Source organism: Scheffersomyces xylosifermentans, assembly GCF_036884685.1.
Source record: "Scheffersomyces xylosifermentans strain CBS 12540 chromosome Unknown RJT20scaffold_1, whole genome shotgun sequence".
Taxonomy (NCBI): domain Eukaryota; kingdom Fungi; phylum Ascomycota; class Pichiomycetes; order Serinales; family Debaryomycetaceae; genus Scheffersomyces; species Scheffersomyces xylosifermentans.
The window spans coordinates 1,378,327-1,392,469 of record NW_027042939.1 but is presented as its reverse complement, the minus strand read 5'-3'; the positions used below and the strand labels follow the sequence as shown (position 1 = coordinate 1,392,469).

Genomic DNA, 14,143 nt, shown 5'->3' with positions numbered 1-14,143 from the left:
TCAGTCAATTGAGTCGGCTTGAAAATGTCAAAGCCTTGTATGGAAACCAAGTATGTTGCGCGAATTATTTGGCCCACTGTGTAACAGCAATTTTGCAACATCGGCACATGTGCCGCCGCCGGGTATACCGTTAAGGTTGCTAACCTTGTAAGCCTTATTGCGGCTTAGATTTTTTGCCTTAAGTAGTATTGGACTGAAAATAGCCATTGTGTAGTCTACTTTGCTTTCCACACCTAATTCATGAATAATGGCGCATCGATGACAGTCTCGCCTCAGATTTAAAACTATAAATACGTGGAACAATCCTCCAAAGTTCCATTCGTATTGCTCAAATACTTGTCTAACTCCTATTACAACTCAATTACTATTAAAATGAAATTCTCTTCTGCTGTTATCGTCTTGGCTTCTGTCACTGCTGTCTTGGCTGCCGACTCCTCCCTGGCCAAGGCTTCCTCCGTTTCCTCCGTTGCTTCCTCCGCTGCTTCCGCCGCTTCTTCCAAGGCCTCCTCTGCCGCTTCTGATGTCTCCTCTAAGGTTGCATCTATTACTTCTGCTGCTGCTTCTGAAGCTTCCAAGGTTGCCTCTTCTGGCGCTTCTGCTGCTTCGAAGGCTTCTTCTGCTGCTGCCTCTTCTTCCAGCAAGGCCGCTTCGTCCTCTTCTAAGGCAGCTGCTGGCTCAGCTGGTGTTGCCATTGGTGCTGGTTCCTTGGCTGGACTTGCTGGTGTGCTTTTGTTGTAAGCATGTTTCCCGCTTAATTGTTTGATTTCTTAGAAATGCTGAAAGTTTATAATATGCTAATATATGGCTTCTTTTTTTTAAAAAAAAATACAATGTTGAGGTAAATAACTCACCCGAACACTATGTGCTAGGTCTTAATTCAATTGAAAGAGTAAACACCTGTTCTGAGCCACACTCCTCAAAATATCATTCACCTCTTATATTAATTACATAGTCCTGTTCACCGCGTAATTTCTCCTGTTTCGCAGCCCACGATCGTAAATGTGAACCCAGGTGCATATTTGCTTAGCCGAGCAATTTCGAAATGCAATGGGGTTGAGAACAAAGAGCCACGCAAGGTTTGAATATTCGAGATATTCTCCCCTTGCGTATATTTCTTGTATGACATTGTACTATACTCTATCTAAGAAACAGTTCAACTTCTGAGTTTCCAAAGTTTAGCCACATAAAATTGTGACAGAGTTTCAGTCATGTCTTCAAATAAAGTTCTATTGACCTGTGGCTTCATAGTTACTAGGCTTAATTATTGTTACATTGCTTTCTTTCATGTTCTGAAAATTTTGTGAAGGGATGTGGTTTCTTTGTTTTTACTTTTGAAAAGAAGTCTTCCAATTTTTACCTCAAATTGCTCAAAAAGTGCCACACCAAATAATAGGAAAGTCTCCTGAATTGAAAATCCCAGAAAAGTGCACTTGCACATCTCTTTCATTTATTCAACATATAAGGGTCCTGAATTATTCCTTGCCATAAAAATATGAAAGAAGGACTTCCTCAATCTTTTCTCTCTGTATATGTCTGTTTTCCAACCTGATATCAACTTAGTTAGCGATTCTTGAACGCAAAGCGAATGACAGTGCTATTATAGCAGTCGAGGGGATTTCTGCCTACATTATTTGAAACAGTACTCCTGGGACAAAAACTTGGATTAATAAAGTTTGGTAGCGCTGCGAGTAATTGTTCTGACTGAGTAATTGTCCATCGAATCGACAAGAAATATCTTTGCCCATTCAGCAAGAAATACACACGGCTCGAGCGCTTACCAGTTTGTGATATACAATACGATGGAAATTAGCTTTCTTTGCAAGTGCGCCTTGGCAAGCCGTAACGCTTAAGAGAAAGGAGCTTCAACAGCCCTATGATAAGTGGAGGAAGAAGGATATATTATGAACATGTTCCAAATTCATTTATCTAAGAATACTAGACAGGAGTAGTCATTAACGTATCAGTACTATCTAACTTATCTGTGAAACTGAACCTTAAACAGAAAGATGCAGAGAATTAAATTAGGTAGAAATTGACTTATAGTGGGGTAGACCGAAAAGTGTACCAAAGTTGCGCCTCGGCAAGTGCCTACATATCAAACATTGGATTGGGAAAAGATTTGGGATTTGCTAAAAGCATCTCCATGTACAACACGAAGCAAGTGGGGAAAACACATTTTTAAATGGAAGGGATCTTCGATATACATCGCGGAACTTCGCCTATGAATTTAAATATATTCTGTGACTTTGGTTTCTAGCTTTAGTGCCAAGGAATTTTCACCTCCTTCGTCTCCTGCCATAACAATAGAGGAAATCTCAAAATTTCCAGAGCTCACCACTGTGCGCACAAGTCCAACATCACCTGAAGTTTCTTTGCAAAAATGCTTGGATACCACTTTACTTGGATACCGCTTTGTGTTTACGACGATAACAAGCTCTTATTGAGTAACACACTTCCAAAAACGAAGACAACGAATGATCTATGGTTAAGTTGTAACAATAGATTTTTTACAACATACATCGGACTGCCCAATTCATGCCTAATTAGTACATGTAGAGCTAAGTAATTTGCCTAATTAGGAAATTTGCGAGACGCAGCCTACGTTTAGTTATACACAGGTTCCCCTCAGCATATATTGAAGAACTTCCATTGAAACTTCCCAGTATAAAAGGGTGAAGAATTTCCATTTTCTGGGTTTTGTTGTAATATCTCATCATCATCTCGATAACTACTCTAATCCCAAACTTCATAATGCAATTCTCTACTATCGCAGCCTTTACCGGTTTCCTTGTTGCTGCTGCTAAAGCTGCCGATGCTTCTGATGTTGCCTTCTTGACTGCTTTAGTCAATGATTTGAACAGCCACAAGAAAGACTACATAAACTACATACAAACGGCAAAGAATATTCCTGCTGAAGTTTCTACATTGGCTATTAAAGTCGTCACCTATACCGACGACTCTTATACAACTATGTTAGACGATCCAAACATCGACGTTTCCAGTTTGGAAAACTTCGCAACCAACTTGCCTTGGTACACTAGAGTGTTAGCTGAAGCTCATGTTGCTCCAACCGGCGATGCTGCTTCTGGTTCTGCTGCTAAAACTACTTCAGCTCCAGGTTCTGCTTCTGAAACCGCTGAGTCCAAGGCTACTTCCAAGACTTCAGCATCCACTTCTGCATCTAGTACATCTGCTAAATCTTCCACATCTGCTGATTCTGGTTCTATCAAGTACCCTCCAGCAGGTGCTTTATTGGGTCTTGCTGCTATAGCCTTGTTATAGATTGACTCTAAACGAAGCTCGGAGACTAGTCCACAGAAACCTTGATACAACACAGCTCATACCCAATCCTGCTTAGGCATTGTTCTACATGCTTGTCATTTCCTGTTGTCATTGTTCATTAATAGGTCTATTTATTGTACAGTAAAATTAAAATTCATCATTGTTAAAGAATTATATCCTGTAGTTCGTACATAGAGGATATGGTATGCTCTCAGTTGTTTATTGGCAGCTAGATATGAATCTGTCTGAGCCCCACATTTCATTCCATCAGATGGTACCATCGAACGCAGGCCAAGAATTCCACTTGCCTAATTAGGCAATTATTAGATCCAGGCAAAATTCTACTCCGAAATATGACAATTCAAGTCATGTGACTTTCCACTATAGGCAACTTAAAAGACATCGGGATTCCTTTTGCAGCCTTTGCAGCAGTGACCCATGACAACAGATATTGTTCATGGCTGTTTCCAGCGAAGATCTACGAAATAGTGGTAAATATGTATTTAAATTGAGATGGTATCTTGAGTTGACAGGAAAACTGTGTAATAATATTCCTTAATGAAATTCACCTCACTTTTCAATCGGAGCAGTGATAAATAGTATGAGGTATTGGAGATTCCATAAAAAGTTATCCAAGCAGTCAATAGGGATATTATTGGAAATTTTATGGTGCTCTTTGTTATCGTGATAAAACTCATTGTATACATCTGTCACGTTGTTAATCAACAATAAAAGGTTTTTATTGAGCAAATTGAGGCCATGCTCAAAAGTAGCATTTCTCAATTTGTATTTTCTAGGTGGTGACTGGTCTCTTCCAGATGGCTCAACATAATCCCCCGGTAGCTTTTCTGTCTTTTTTGGATCATAATGCAAGGAATAGGCATGTGCTTCATTGTCGTCGGTTAGCGGAACGCCCTTTTGCAGCCGTATTTGCTCATTAGTGGGAGTGGGATTGGAGATAGGATCAAGTATAATACTTCTGTTGCCTAAGAACACCATCTTGTATTTGAGATTGGAATTGGTTATCAAAGCGAGGGTGGATATCATCTGGATAATGAAGCCTAGGCCTGCGTTTATCAGCTCTATGTTGAAATTCTTTCTTTCGACCTCGCTTTCAAAAGTTGGGCTATAGTTCAAATTCCGTAATGGGGCTCGATCATAGTAGCATATATCCAATAGCTCTTTGATAGAAGAAGGAAATTCAATACCCATTATGGAAAATTTTACAGTATTCCCGATATTATCTATCTGTATGATCTCCTGCACTATTTTAGTGATTATTTGCAATTCCTGGATAATTGATGGATAGATGTTGCCTACTAAAGATCCTCGTATAGGTTCCATTTCAATCTGTAACAATTCAAGTTGGTTACTTCCCAACTTAAACATGTCATCCGCTTTTTCATCCAATATCGTCGTTAATTTGTTTATCCTAGTCTTTATCTTGAATATCTCAGAAGACAACTCGTCATTAATCTGCTGCTGTTTTTCCATTGACTTTTCAAGGATATCGTTCTGTAGCTTCAACTTGTCAACATCCATTTTTATATTGTCCATATGAGAAGGATTGTATAAATTTTCTATGTTGTGCTTTATTTGATTCTCCAACTTGTGCTTGGACTCCAACAATTCATTCAATGAAAGTGAAAGACTGTTAAGAGCTCTTAAGGTATCAAACGAATACGACTTACCTATTATGCGTTCACTTGTATTGGATCTGTGAGTTTTGGAGAAGTTTCTTAATTTCGCAACGGGAACCCGTAGTGAATTGGGCAACACATATGCTCTTCCATTTAAGTTGAGTATTATGGAATTTGTTCTGAAAAAGTCCTCTGTGTTATCAAGAGACTGCCCTACGTACACCAATTTAGTCAAATCTACCCTTGTTTGCGATAATAAGTGCCACTCCGTACCTGTATTCGATTTTAACTTTTCAAATACGGGACGACACCATACTTTAATTTCGACTTTTGTGGGATCTGCCAATTGGGCAATATAGGGAAGGGTTATGGTTGCAAAATTCGGATTCATGTTCTCATGCCGCACTTCGCTGACATATATCAATTGGTCATTGTTGTCGTCTCTTTTATTGTGCCTACTACCTGGAAGATGCAAGGTGAAGAAGCAATCGAGTAATTTTCGATTGTTTGTAGCTAGTAATTCCGAGTAGTTTCCAGCCTCAAGCGGCGGGAGTCCTTGAATTATGCTTCTCCTTCTACCAGCTTCGTCTTTTCTGGAGTTTCTCGGTAATATACTCTTTGGCAGGTTGTTAGAGTTATCCTTCCCTACTCCTTGGAGATCGTAGGAGAGATAGAGATTGCGGAGCGAAACCGATCGGAGATGTCTAAGACGAGCGTCATTGTATTCGTTCATTGTTTTTCTTCTCCATTCCTTGGTCTCAAGTGAACAGTCCAACGGGAATGCCTATCAACTATCCACTGTTCAAATAAGAGAGATGTTAACAGTGTCTTAATCAGAGCCAGTTTTGCTCGCACAGTCTAATCCTGTACACACATCATTCAGGTCCCATATAAAAATTACAGAATATTGCAATAGTATAAAACATTGGTATGTTTGTTGTACTGTACATTTTCATTACTGTGAAGAGGTGGACTATAAATTTATACTTGATACTCCACTATTAAGTAGAAGCAAGCGATGGAATTCTCATAGGAATATATACATTGAGATATATCCATTAATAATATATTCATAGACATATTTACATAGACATATTTACATAGATATCTAAAAAGAACTATATCTATAGAATATATCCATAGAAATATATACAAGAAATATATATATCCATAGACGTATATACATCCGTATATACATCCGTATATATATCCATAGAAATATATCCATAGAAAAATAACCATTGAGATATAGGTATCCGTAGAAATATATATACCCTTAGAAATTTATCCATAGACATTTATATATCCTGTATTTACCAACTGGTGGAAAATAAACTCGGCTTTGCACGACCTACTCCAGGTTCAGAAAGTCACAGCAGCATCGTTTTTTAGTGCCCTTGAAGTTTCGGAAAGAACTGACGGTATCTCCTCCCTTCTACGACTCCATTACCCATTACCCCCAATTGCATTTGAACCATCTTCCACTTGTGCGAAAGGGTATTCTGCTGGTCTTCTGCTCTCACAAAAGAGGCATTCTGTGGTCAGACGCGCGAATTGACGGGATTTGAATTTCTCCTCCTCAGAGTTGTGTAATTAGCACCGGTGAGGTTCATTTGCGAGATCTTGACTGAAGAAGCAACGTTGCTCGATACACACAAGCGGCCAAAAATTTGCATTGATACCCGTGTGGACCAGGTAAACCCCACCAGATCAAAAAAAAGCCGTCCATTATGGCAACGCCCGAGAAGGACAAAAAGGGTAAGTTGTTCGGGTCGAGGATTTCATCCATCTTCAACCAACACTCACATCCCATAGGTCATACACCAGACAGAAATGACAGAGCAATACCTTCAAGCACAGCATCGGGAGCAACTTCAAGCCGCAATGTAACCCCCAGAACAGTCCAGGCACAGCGTACACCGACAAAGCCGGTATCAAGAGCACCACTTGGAAGCTCTTCGGTACCTCCTCCCATAGAAACATCACCGATCAGAACTAGTGTCAATCCAAAGATAAACCAAGAACACCAGATAGCGCAGTCAGTATCAAGAAAGTCAGATGAAGTCCCCTTCGAAGCAAAGCGTGCCGTAGACCCATTCAATCAACGGAGATCTGTATCTCCTTATGATCTGGGCTCAGCTCCGATTTCTCCAATATCGAATCACGAGGGCGTTGACAGGTCGAGCACTCGTTTAAGAAGAAAGCCTCCTCCACCGACATTTGACAGCAACAATTCGTCAAATGATAATTTATACTTCAATGACAAACGCCTTTCACTAGATCAAGGAACAGAAGATTATTCAGACTCACCAAGAGATAGCAATAAAAATATTGATGATATTATAGGATCATTAGAAAATGAGATAGACAACTTCCTTACTTTTGATAACAGCAGTTCTAGTAACAGGAACGAAAACCTATTCCACTACGACACCGGCAATAATAGCTCTACCAGTGTCACACAGCAACTAAGAATAACAAGATCTCCTCAAATAATGCAGCTTTCAGATTACAATGATTCAGCTTCATCCAGAGGGGGTCTGATATATAAAAATAATATTGATTCGAAATCAGCTCCCATCGAGACACCTTACTCATTGGATACGCCAACCGAGCAATCAGAAAGCGAGTTTGAAGATTCAAGAGAGGACGAAGGAATGCCTGAGATTATGTCGGATATTTTGACTGGAGACGAGGAATACGATCAAGCTCCACACCAAATGGGCTCCATAGTCACTGGCGAGGAATTCGAGAACACAGATTTTTCTCTCAGTTCATCTCCTAATCTGACTACTCCTAACGAGGAAACGAATTCGCTTGATAATAATACTCACTCATTTCAGCGCAAATCGGTTACTAGTGGTATAATGCCTGTATCTACAAACTCCAGCTTGGGGAGTAGCGGAAGTCTTAAGATTGCCAAGCAAGTGTCAGGTACTACTGCTGGAGTTCCAGTAGCAGCTGCTACAGTAGCAGCAGTATCAGCAGCTGTGGGAAGCCCCGCGAGTCCTGCCGCTCTTAATAGGTCTCCTTTGACGGCAAGCCTGACAATGTCCAGGGTCCCCATAAAAAGCAATAATGCACCTATGGATTCAATTTTCAGTGGGGCGGAATCAATGGCGAAGTCTAGAACTGTAAGCACCATGACTTCTTCAATGAAACACAATAGAAATTCCAGTTCCATTAGTTCAATCCGAAGTTATAGAAACGTCAATTTAGCAACATTGAAGAAAGGTTTGAACTTGAAACCAGGAGAAGGTGAAAGATCAAACTATGTTTTAACGATCAGAAGAAGTGCAGGTACCGCCTACAATGAGTCGGGTCCTGGAAAATGGAAATTACCAACAGGTATCAAGCCAATTGATAAGTCTGTTTCGTTAACGAACAACAATAACAAGTACATGAGGCTAGGATCTTCTCAGTATTCCCGTGCAAAGAAGGGTGGTAGTGGAGTAGAGTTGAAGCATGGTCATTTACAAAGGAGATTATTGGCAGCGGAAATTGATGACCGTGACGATCAATCAATGACTTTGGATCAGAGCATTACAAATACCATCTCGAAAACAACAACTACATCATCAGAAGTGAAGAGTGTAAACTCGAACACAGCACCGCAATCATCATCGGCTACTTTATCTGGAGAGAATTCATTAAAGAGGACAGTCACCGAAGGAACTACTGATGCACTCAGTGTGACAACAGAGTCAACAAATGAGTCGAAGAGGACAGCATCTGTATCCTCGGATTCTTCAGGCAGTCTTTCTGAAATTGGAGGGTACTATCAGCATCGTGGTTACAAATACAACGAAGCTGACGACCCTGACGATGAGGAGAATGCTACGGAAGTCGAAACATCGAACGGAAAGAACACTTTTGCCTTACCACCAGAAGATGGTTCTGACGAGAGGCCGAGATTGTTCCTTGCAAACCCTGATTACTCGAGCGATAGTGATTAGGATTATATGCGAGTGTCAAATAAATCTGTATACCCCATATGAACGAATGAATAGCTTTAGTCTATGTCGCTCACAACCATTGAGATATTTTCTCATACTTAATACCATAATATAATGACACAAAAGTTGTAGACTAGACTTGTAGTTTTAATCTAGGAGATACCCGTTTAATTTGTCACAATAGGGCTGAAAGAACAAGAAATTGAAATTGAATGTCTCGAGAATTCATTGGTAGTCTTCTTGATTTATAAGGAATTTGGGCATCCACAAACATAAAATTGTCCTTACGAAAAATACAGCTGCTGCCATACATGAGACACCGAGCCTCCAACACCACCACTCACTTGTATTTTTGGAAATTATCATTGCCAAAATAATCATGCCAAAATAAGCAAGCTCCTCTCTCATTCAAACCAAGATTTCTTCCCATCTAACTCCATTAAAGAACACTACTAATAAAGATTCCTAATGACCACCACCACCTCCTCCTCCTCCTCCTCCTCCTCCTCCTTCACCACCACCATTCACCACGCTGAACTTTTGCAACCACCACGCCTACCTTGAAAAATCCTGCACACACCAATCACACACTCTCTTTATCCGTCGTGTCCCTACCACCACAGATCGAAAATTCAACACGTCGACTTATAAACACTTAACACTAACAAATGGTGACAGGTATACAGCAATATTGTTTGTCAACTTTAGTGCTCTAGCCCCAATAGACTTCCACCGAACAGATTACTGTGGTAGAATAGGACTCAATTGATTGAAGTACTGATTATTCACAATGGGCGACCTGGGTTACACCTTAATTTATGACCCTAACTCGGCGTCTAAGACGTCGGTGTCTGAGTTCAAGACCCTTCTTGAAAAGGGTAAGGACGACGCCAAGGTTGATGCAATGAAGAAAATCCTTATCACCATTCTCAATGGTGATCCACTTCCAGACCTCTTGATGCATATCATTCGATTTGTGATGCCCTCCAAGAATAAGGAATTGAAGAAGCTTCTCTACCACTACTGGGAAGTGTGTCCAAAATTGGATGAGAACGGGAAGATGCGTCATGAAATGATCCTTGTCTGTAACGCAATTCAACGTGATTTGCAGCATCCAAACGAGTACATAAGGGGTAATACTCTCAGATACTTGACAAAGTTAAAGGAACCAGATTTATTGGAAACCTTAGTTCCTAATGTCCGTCAATGTCTCGAACACCGCCATGCTTACGTCCGTAAGAATGCCGTTTTTGCGCTCCACTCTATTCACAAGGTCAACGATCATTTGGTTCCAGATGCCGACGAATTGATCTATAAGTTCTTGTACGATGAATCTGATAGCGTCTGTAAAAGAAATGCATTTGTTTGCTTGGGTGACTTGAATAGAGACGCAGCTTTGCAATATGTCCAAGACAACATCGCTATTATCGAGACCTTAGACCCATTGATTCAATTGGCATTCATTGAATTCATCAGAAGAGATTCTATTGCAAACCCAACTCTCAAATCTCAATACACCGAATTAGTTACAGAGATTATCGAAAGTTCTTCCAACGTTGTTGTGTACGAAGCAGCCAACGCCCTCACTGTTTTATCAAACTCACCACAGTCCATTTTGTTGGCAGGTAGCAAATTTGTTGACTTGGCGACCAAGGAAGCGGACAACAATGTCAAAATCATCACACTTGAAAGAATCAATGAGCTTCACCGTAGTAACCCAGGTGTCTTACAGGAATTGTCTCTTGAAATCTTAAGAGTATTATCTTCCCAAGACTTAGATGTCAGAAAAAAAGCTCTCGAGGTCACACTACAATTCGTCACTTCTAGAAACGTAGAAGATGTCGTTAAGCTCTTGAAGAAGGAACTTCAAAAGTCATCCTCTGCCAATGAGGAGAAGTCAGCTGAATACAGACAGTTACTCATCAACGCCATTCACCAATTGGCAATCCGTTTTGTGGAAGTTGCAGCAAACGTAATTGATCTCTTATTGGACTCCATGAGCGACTTAAACACCACAGCTGCTTACGAAGTCATTACATTTGTCAAGGAAGTGGTAGAAAAGTTCCCAGCATTAAGAAAATCTATTATCACTAGACTCATAACTGCACTCCCAGCTGTCAAATCCGGGAAGGTATTCCGTGGTGCTTTCTGGATTATCGGTGAATACGCACATGAGGAGAGCTTAGTCCAAGAGGCTTGGAGATACATCAGAGCAAGTATTGGTGAAGTACCAATCCTTGCTAGCGAAAAGAAAGCTTCCGAGGGAGTTACTTCGACAGATGACTCTGTTCAAAATGGCGGTTCTGATCACTCTGGAGCTAAGAAGGGCCCTGTCGTCTTGCCAGATGGAACATACGCTACTGAAAGCGCACTTACAGCCGAAGTCACTAATGTTACAGATGACGACAAGCCTCCAGTACGTAAACAGATCTTATCAGGTGATTTCTATCTTGGTGCTGTATTGTCATCGACACTTGTGAAATTAGTGTTGAGAATGCAGAGACTCAAAGCTCAGCAATCTGTATTGAATGCATTAAAGGCTGAAGCTTTGTTAATAATGGTTTCAATTTTAAGAGTCGGAGAGAGTTCTTTTGCTGCCAAGAAGATCGATGAAGATTCAGCTGACAGAATTCTTTCCTATATCAAGGTATTGAACGATGAAGAAGACAAGGAGTTGATCCAATCTGGTTTCTTAGACGATACCAAGGACGCCTTCAGAGCTCAGATCGAGACAGCTGAACTCAAAAAGGCCGAAGAAGCTGCCAAGGACTTCCATGAAAATGCCGAACAGGTTGATGACTCTATTTCATTTAGACAATTTGACAAGGATGGTGGCAAGAGTAGCTCTAGTATTGATGATGTCTCATTAGCCTCTGGTTCATCTTTGAAGAAGGAGGACTTATCATCAAGATTGAACAAGATCTTGCAGTTGACAGGTTTTTCCGATCCTATATATGCCGAAGCATTTGTCAAGGTACATCAATACGACGTTGTCTTGGACGTGTTATTGGTCAACCAAACAACTACTACCTTGCGTAACCTTTCTGTCGAATTTGCTACCCTAGGAGACTTAAAGGTAGTTGACAAACCAGCTACAGCTAATGTTGGTCCACATGGATTTTTCAAGATTCAAACCACTATCAAGGTCACTTCTGCTGATACTGGTGTCATATTTGGAAACATTGTTTACGATGGCCAGCACTCTGATGAATCTACAATCGTTATCTTGAACGATGTTCATGTAGATATCATGGACTACATAAAGCCTGCAACTTGTACTGAGAGTCAATTCCGTAAGATGTGGAATGAATTCGAATGGGAAAACAAGATTACTATCAAGTCACAAATTTCAACTTTGAAGGAGTACTTGGATGAGTTGATGAAGGGTACAAATATGAACTGCTTAACCCCTGGTGCCGTTATTGGTGAAGAATGCCAGTTCTTGTCAGCTAACTTGTACTCCCGGTCGTCTTTTGGCGAAGATGCATTGGCTAACTTATGTATTGAAAAGCAAAGTGACGGACCTATTATTGGTCATGTCAGAATAAGATCCAAGGGACAAGGGTTGGCCTTGTCATTGGGAGATAGGGTTGCATCTATTTCACGTAAGAACAAAGCCGCTGCAACAGTCAAGGTCTAAGTTTATTTCATACAATATAGTTAATTTGTAGATACACATTTTTTTAGCCACCAAAACTTAAAATGAAAGAATAAGTGATTCAAGTGACTCGTAGTTTAGAAGATTCTTTTAATTATCGATGGACGATCAAGAAATAGTGCAATTATTAATTTAGGACTCTCTTTTATTTATTCTATCTATTGCCTAGTTTTCAACTCGGGAAAAGGAAAGCTTTGGCCTGGATCCTACTCTTTGCCAATAACTCACCCCTCGATTCAGATAAACTGAATAAATTAGGATCTGTATGGATTCCAAATAACAATGTGGGATTTATTTTGAAATCGTCCAGTGGGAGGCTTGTTCCCCTAAGGGATAGTGCCACTACAAACTGGAAAAGAGTATTGAAATCTGTTCGTATGTGCAACAAGTGGATTCCTAAGTTTTGGTTATACGGAAGAGGATATGAGTCCTCAATAGCCTTAAAGGAGAAAGAATTGAGGAAAGAGTCACTAGGATAGTCTTCGTGTCTGATCAAAAGATTTATTTCGTAATTACTTGATTTGAGTGTGAACATTTCCCCTCTTACAAAACGATTAAGTCTAGCTCTCAACACAAAGCTAATGAATACCACTGCTTGTCCAACTTGTTCACTACTCCCTTGTATAAAGATGTATCTTTCGATTGCCCCTATGACATTTTCGGAAACTGAAAATTGGTCTATTTTGAAGTGATCTTTTAGCTTTGTCAGAAAATCGATTGTGGGGGATTCCAAGTATTCAGCTTCCGAACTCGATACAAGAATTCTGGCACTTGCACTTCTACTTTCATTAGTTCTAGGCTTCAACTTGAGGATGTAATTGATAACCTTGTCTTCCTGGATGATCTGGTCATTAGATCGTTTAGGTAGCGGATCTTCCAATAAAAGGGCTGTCTGAGGTTGTGGTTGTTGAATCTGTGGTTGTTCATTGATTCTTTTCCTCTTTCGGTTAATGTTCTCTCTTTGGATTTGAATCTGCTGCTGGATTGCCGATGATCGGCTCGGATGCTGGTTCTGATTCGGGCGGATATTTCCTCCTTGTATCGGTGAATGTAAATGTGAGTCCATGATCCTATAAAATGCAATTCTTAGAATTTAGTTGGTATAACTTCATATAAATTTACTTCTTCATCAATATCACTCCTACAAAATTGCAACTATCGTGCTTCCAAAGCGTAGAGAAGGTCGTGCACAATTCACATTCAGAGGCCTGTGTTCTTTCACTGTTCTACTCTTCTGTGTGCTTTTTGTGCAGTTTTATGTTTTATAGTGAGAAGCTGCCAGCCATACAAAACTAGCAGTAAGAGGAGAAAAATGGAGAGAGTGTTATAGTTGATATATGGTATATGGTATATATTGGTGCTAAGTAAGTATGCTAGATAAGTATAACATAGCAGTCACTGGAAAATAAGGAAGGACTCTTAACTAAGTTCTTAGTGGTATTGTATTTTTTTTTTTACCATTACTGGTACTCTTATATTGCTGTGTTGATATTTTCCACAATCATCTAAATTAAGAATTTGATCATTGTAGGTCTGAGTAAATGCAATGACAAGTTACTGCGAAACGCCAAATACTTAGGAACAAGTAAAAGTTACAGTAGCATAAT

At 40.1% G+C, this 14,143-nt stretch overlaps 6 protein-coding genes across 6 annotated transcripts; 4 read left to right on the top strand and 2 right to left on the bottom strand. All coding sequences in view use genetic code 12, as the record gives it.

Annotated features, from left to right (window-relative positions):
- Positions 1-342: 342 nt before the first annotated feature.
- RBR1 (Rbr1p) lies at positions 343-870 on the top strand. The gene has a single exon (XM_064916154.1). The coding sequence runs from the start codon at positions 373-375 to the stop codon at positions 736-738; it is 366 nt and encodes a 121-aa protein (XP_064777067.1). The 5' UTR covers positions 343-372; the 3' UTR covers positions 739-870.
- Positions 871-2,697: 1,827 nt separating this feature from the next.
- On the top strand, positions 2,698-3,567 carry RBR2 (putative lipase). Its single transcript, XM_064915771.1, has one exon. The coding sequence runs from the start codon at positions 2,752-2,754 to the stop codon at positions 3,280-3,282; it is 531 nt and encodes a 176-aa protein (XP_064777066.1). The 5' UTR covers positions 2,698-2,751; the 3' UTR covers positions 3,283-3,567.
- Positions 3,443-5,890, bottom strand: RJT20DRAFT_124147 (uncharacterized protein). Its single transcript, XM_064916153.1, has one exon. The coding sequence runs from the start codon at positions 5,653-5,655 to the stop codon at positions 3,853-3,855; it is 1,803 nt and encodes a 600-aa protein (XP_064777065.1). The 5' UTR covers positions 5,656-5,890; the 3' UTR covers positions 3,443-3,852.
- A 762-nt stretch (positions 5,891-6,652) lies between these two features.
- RJT20DRAFT_132169 (uncharacterized protein) lies at positions 6,653-8,878 on the top strand (the record flags this gene model as incomplete). The annotated part of the gene is made up of 2 exons (XM_064918113.1): positions 6,653-6,680; positions 6,738-8,878. The coding sequence occupies 2 exons, from the start codon at positions 6,653-6,655 to the stop codon at positions 8,876-8,878; spliced, it is 2,169 nt and encodes a 722-aa protein (XP_064777064.1).
- Positions 8,879-9,562: 684 nt separating this feature from the next.
- On the top strand, positions 9,563-12,613 carry SEC26 (coatomer subunit beta). The gene has a single exon (XM_064916152.1). It carries the CDS (start codon positions 9,669-9,671, stop codon positions 12,516-12,518), a length of 2,850 nt encoding a protein of 949 aa, XP_064777063.1. The 5' UTR covers positions 9,563-9,668; the 3' UTR covers positions 12,519-12,613.
- RJT20DRAFT_124144 (uncharacterized protein) lies at positions 12,614-13,710 on the bottom strand. The gene has a single exon (XM_064916151.1). It carries the CDS (start codon positions 13,600-13,602, stop codon positions 12,709-12,711), a length of 894 nt encoding a protein of 297 aa, XP_064777062.1. The 5' UTR covers positions 13,603-13,710; the 3' UTR covers positions 12,614-12,708.
- Between the last annotated feature and the right edge of the window lie 433 nt (positions 13,711-14,143).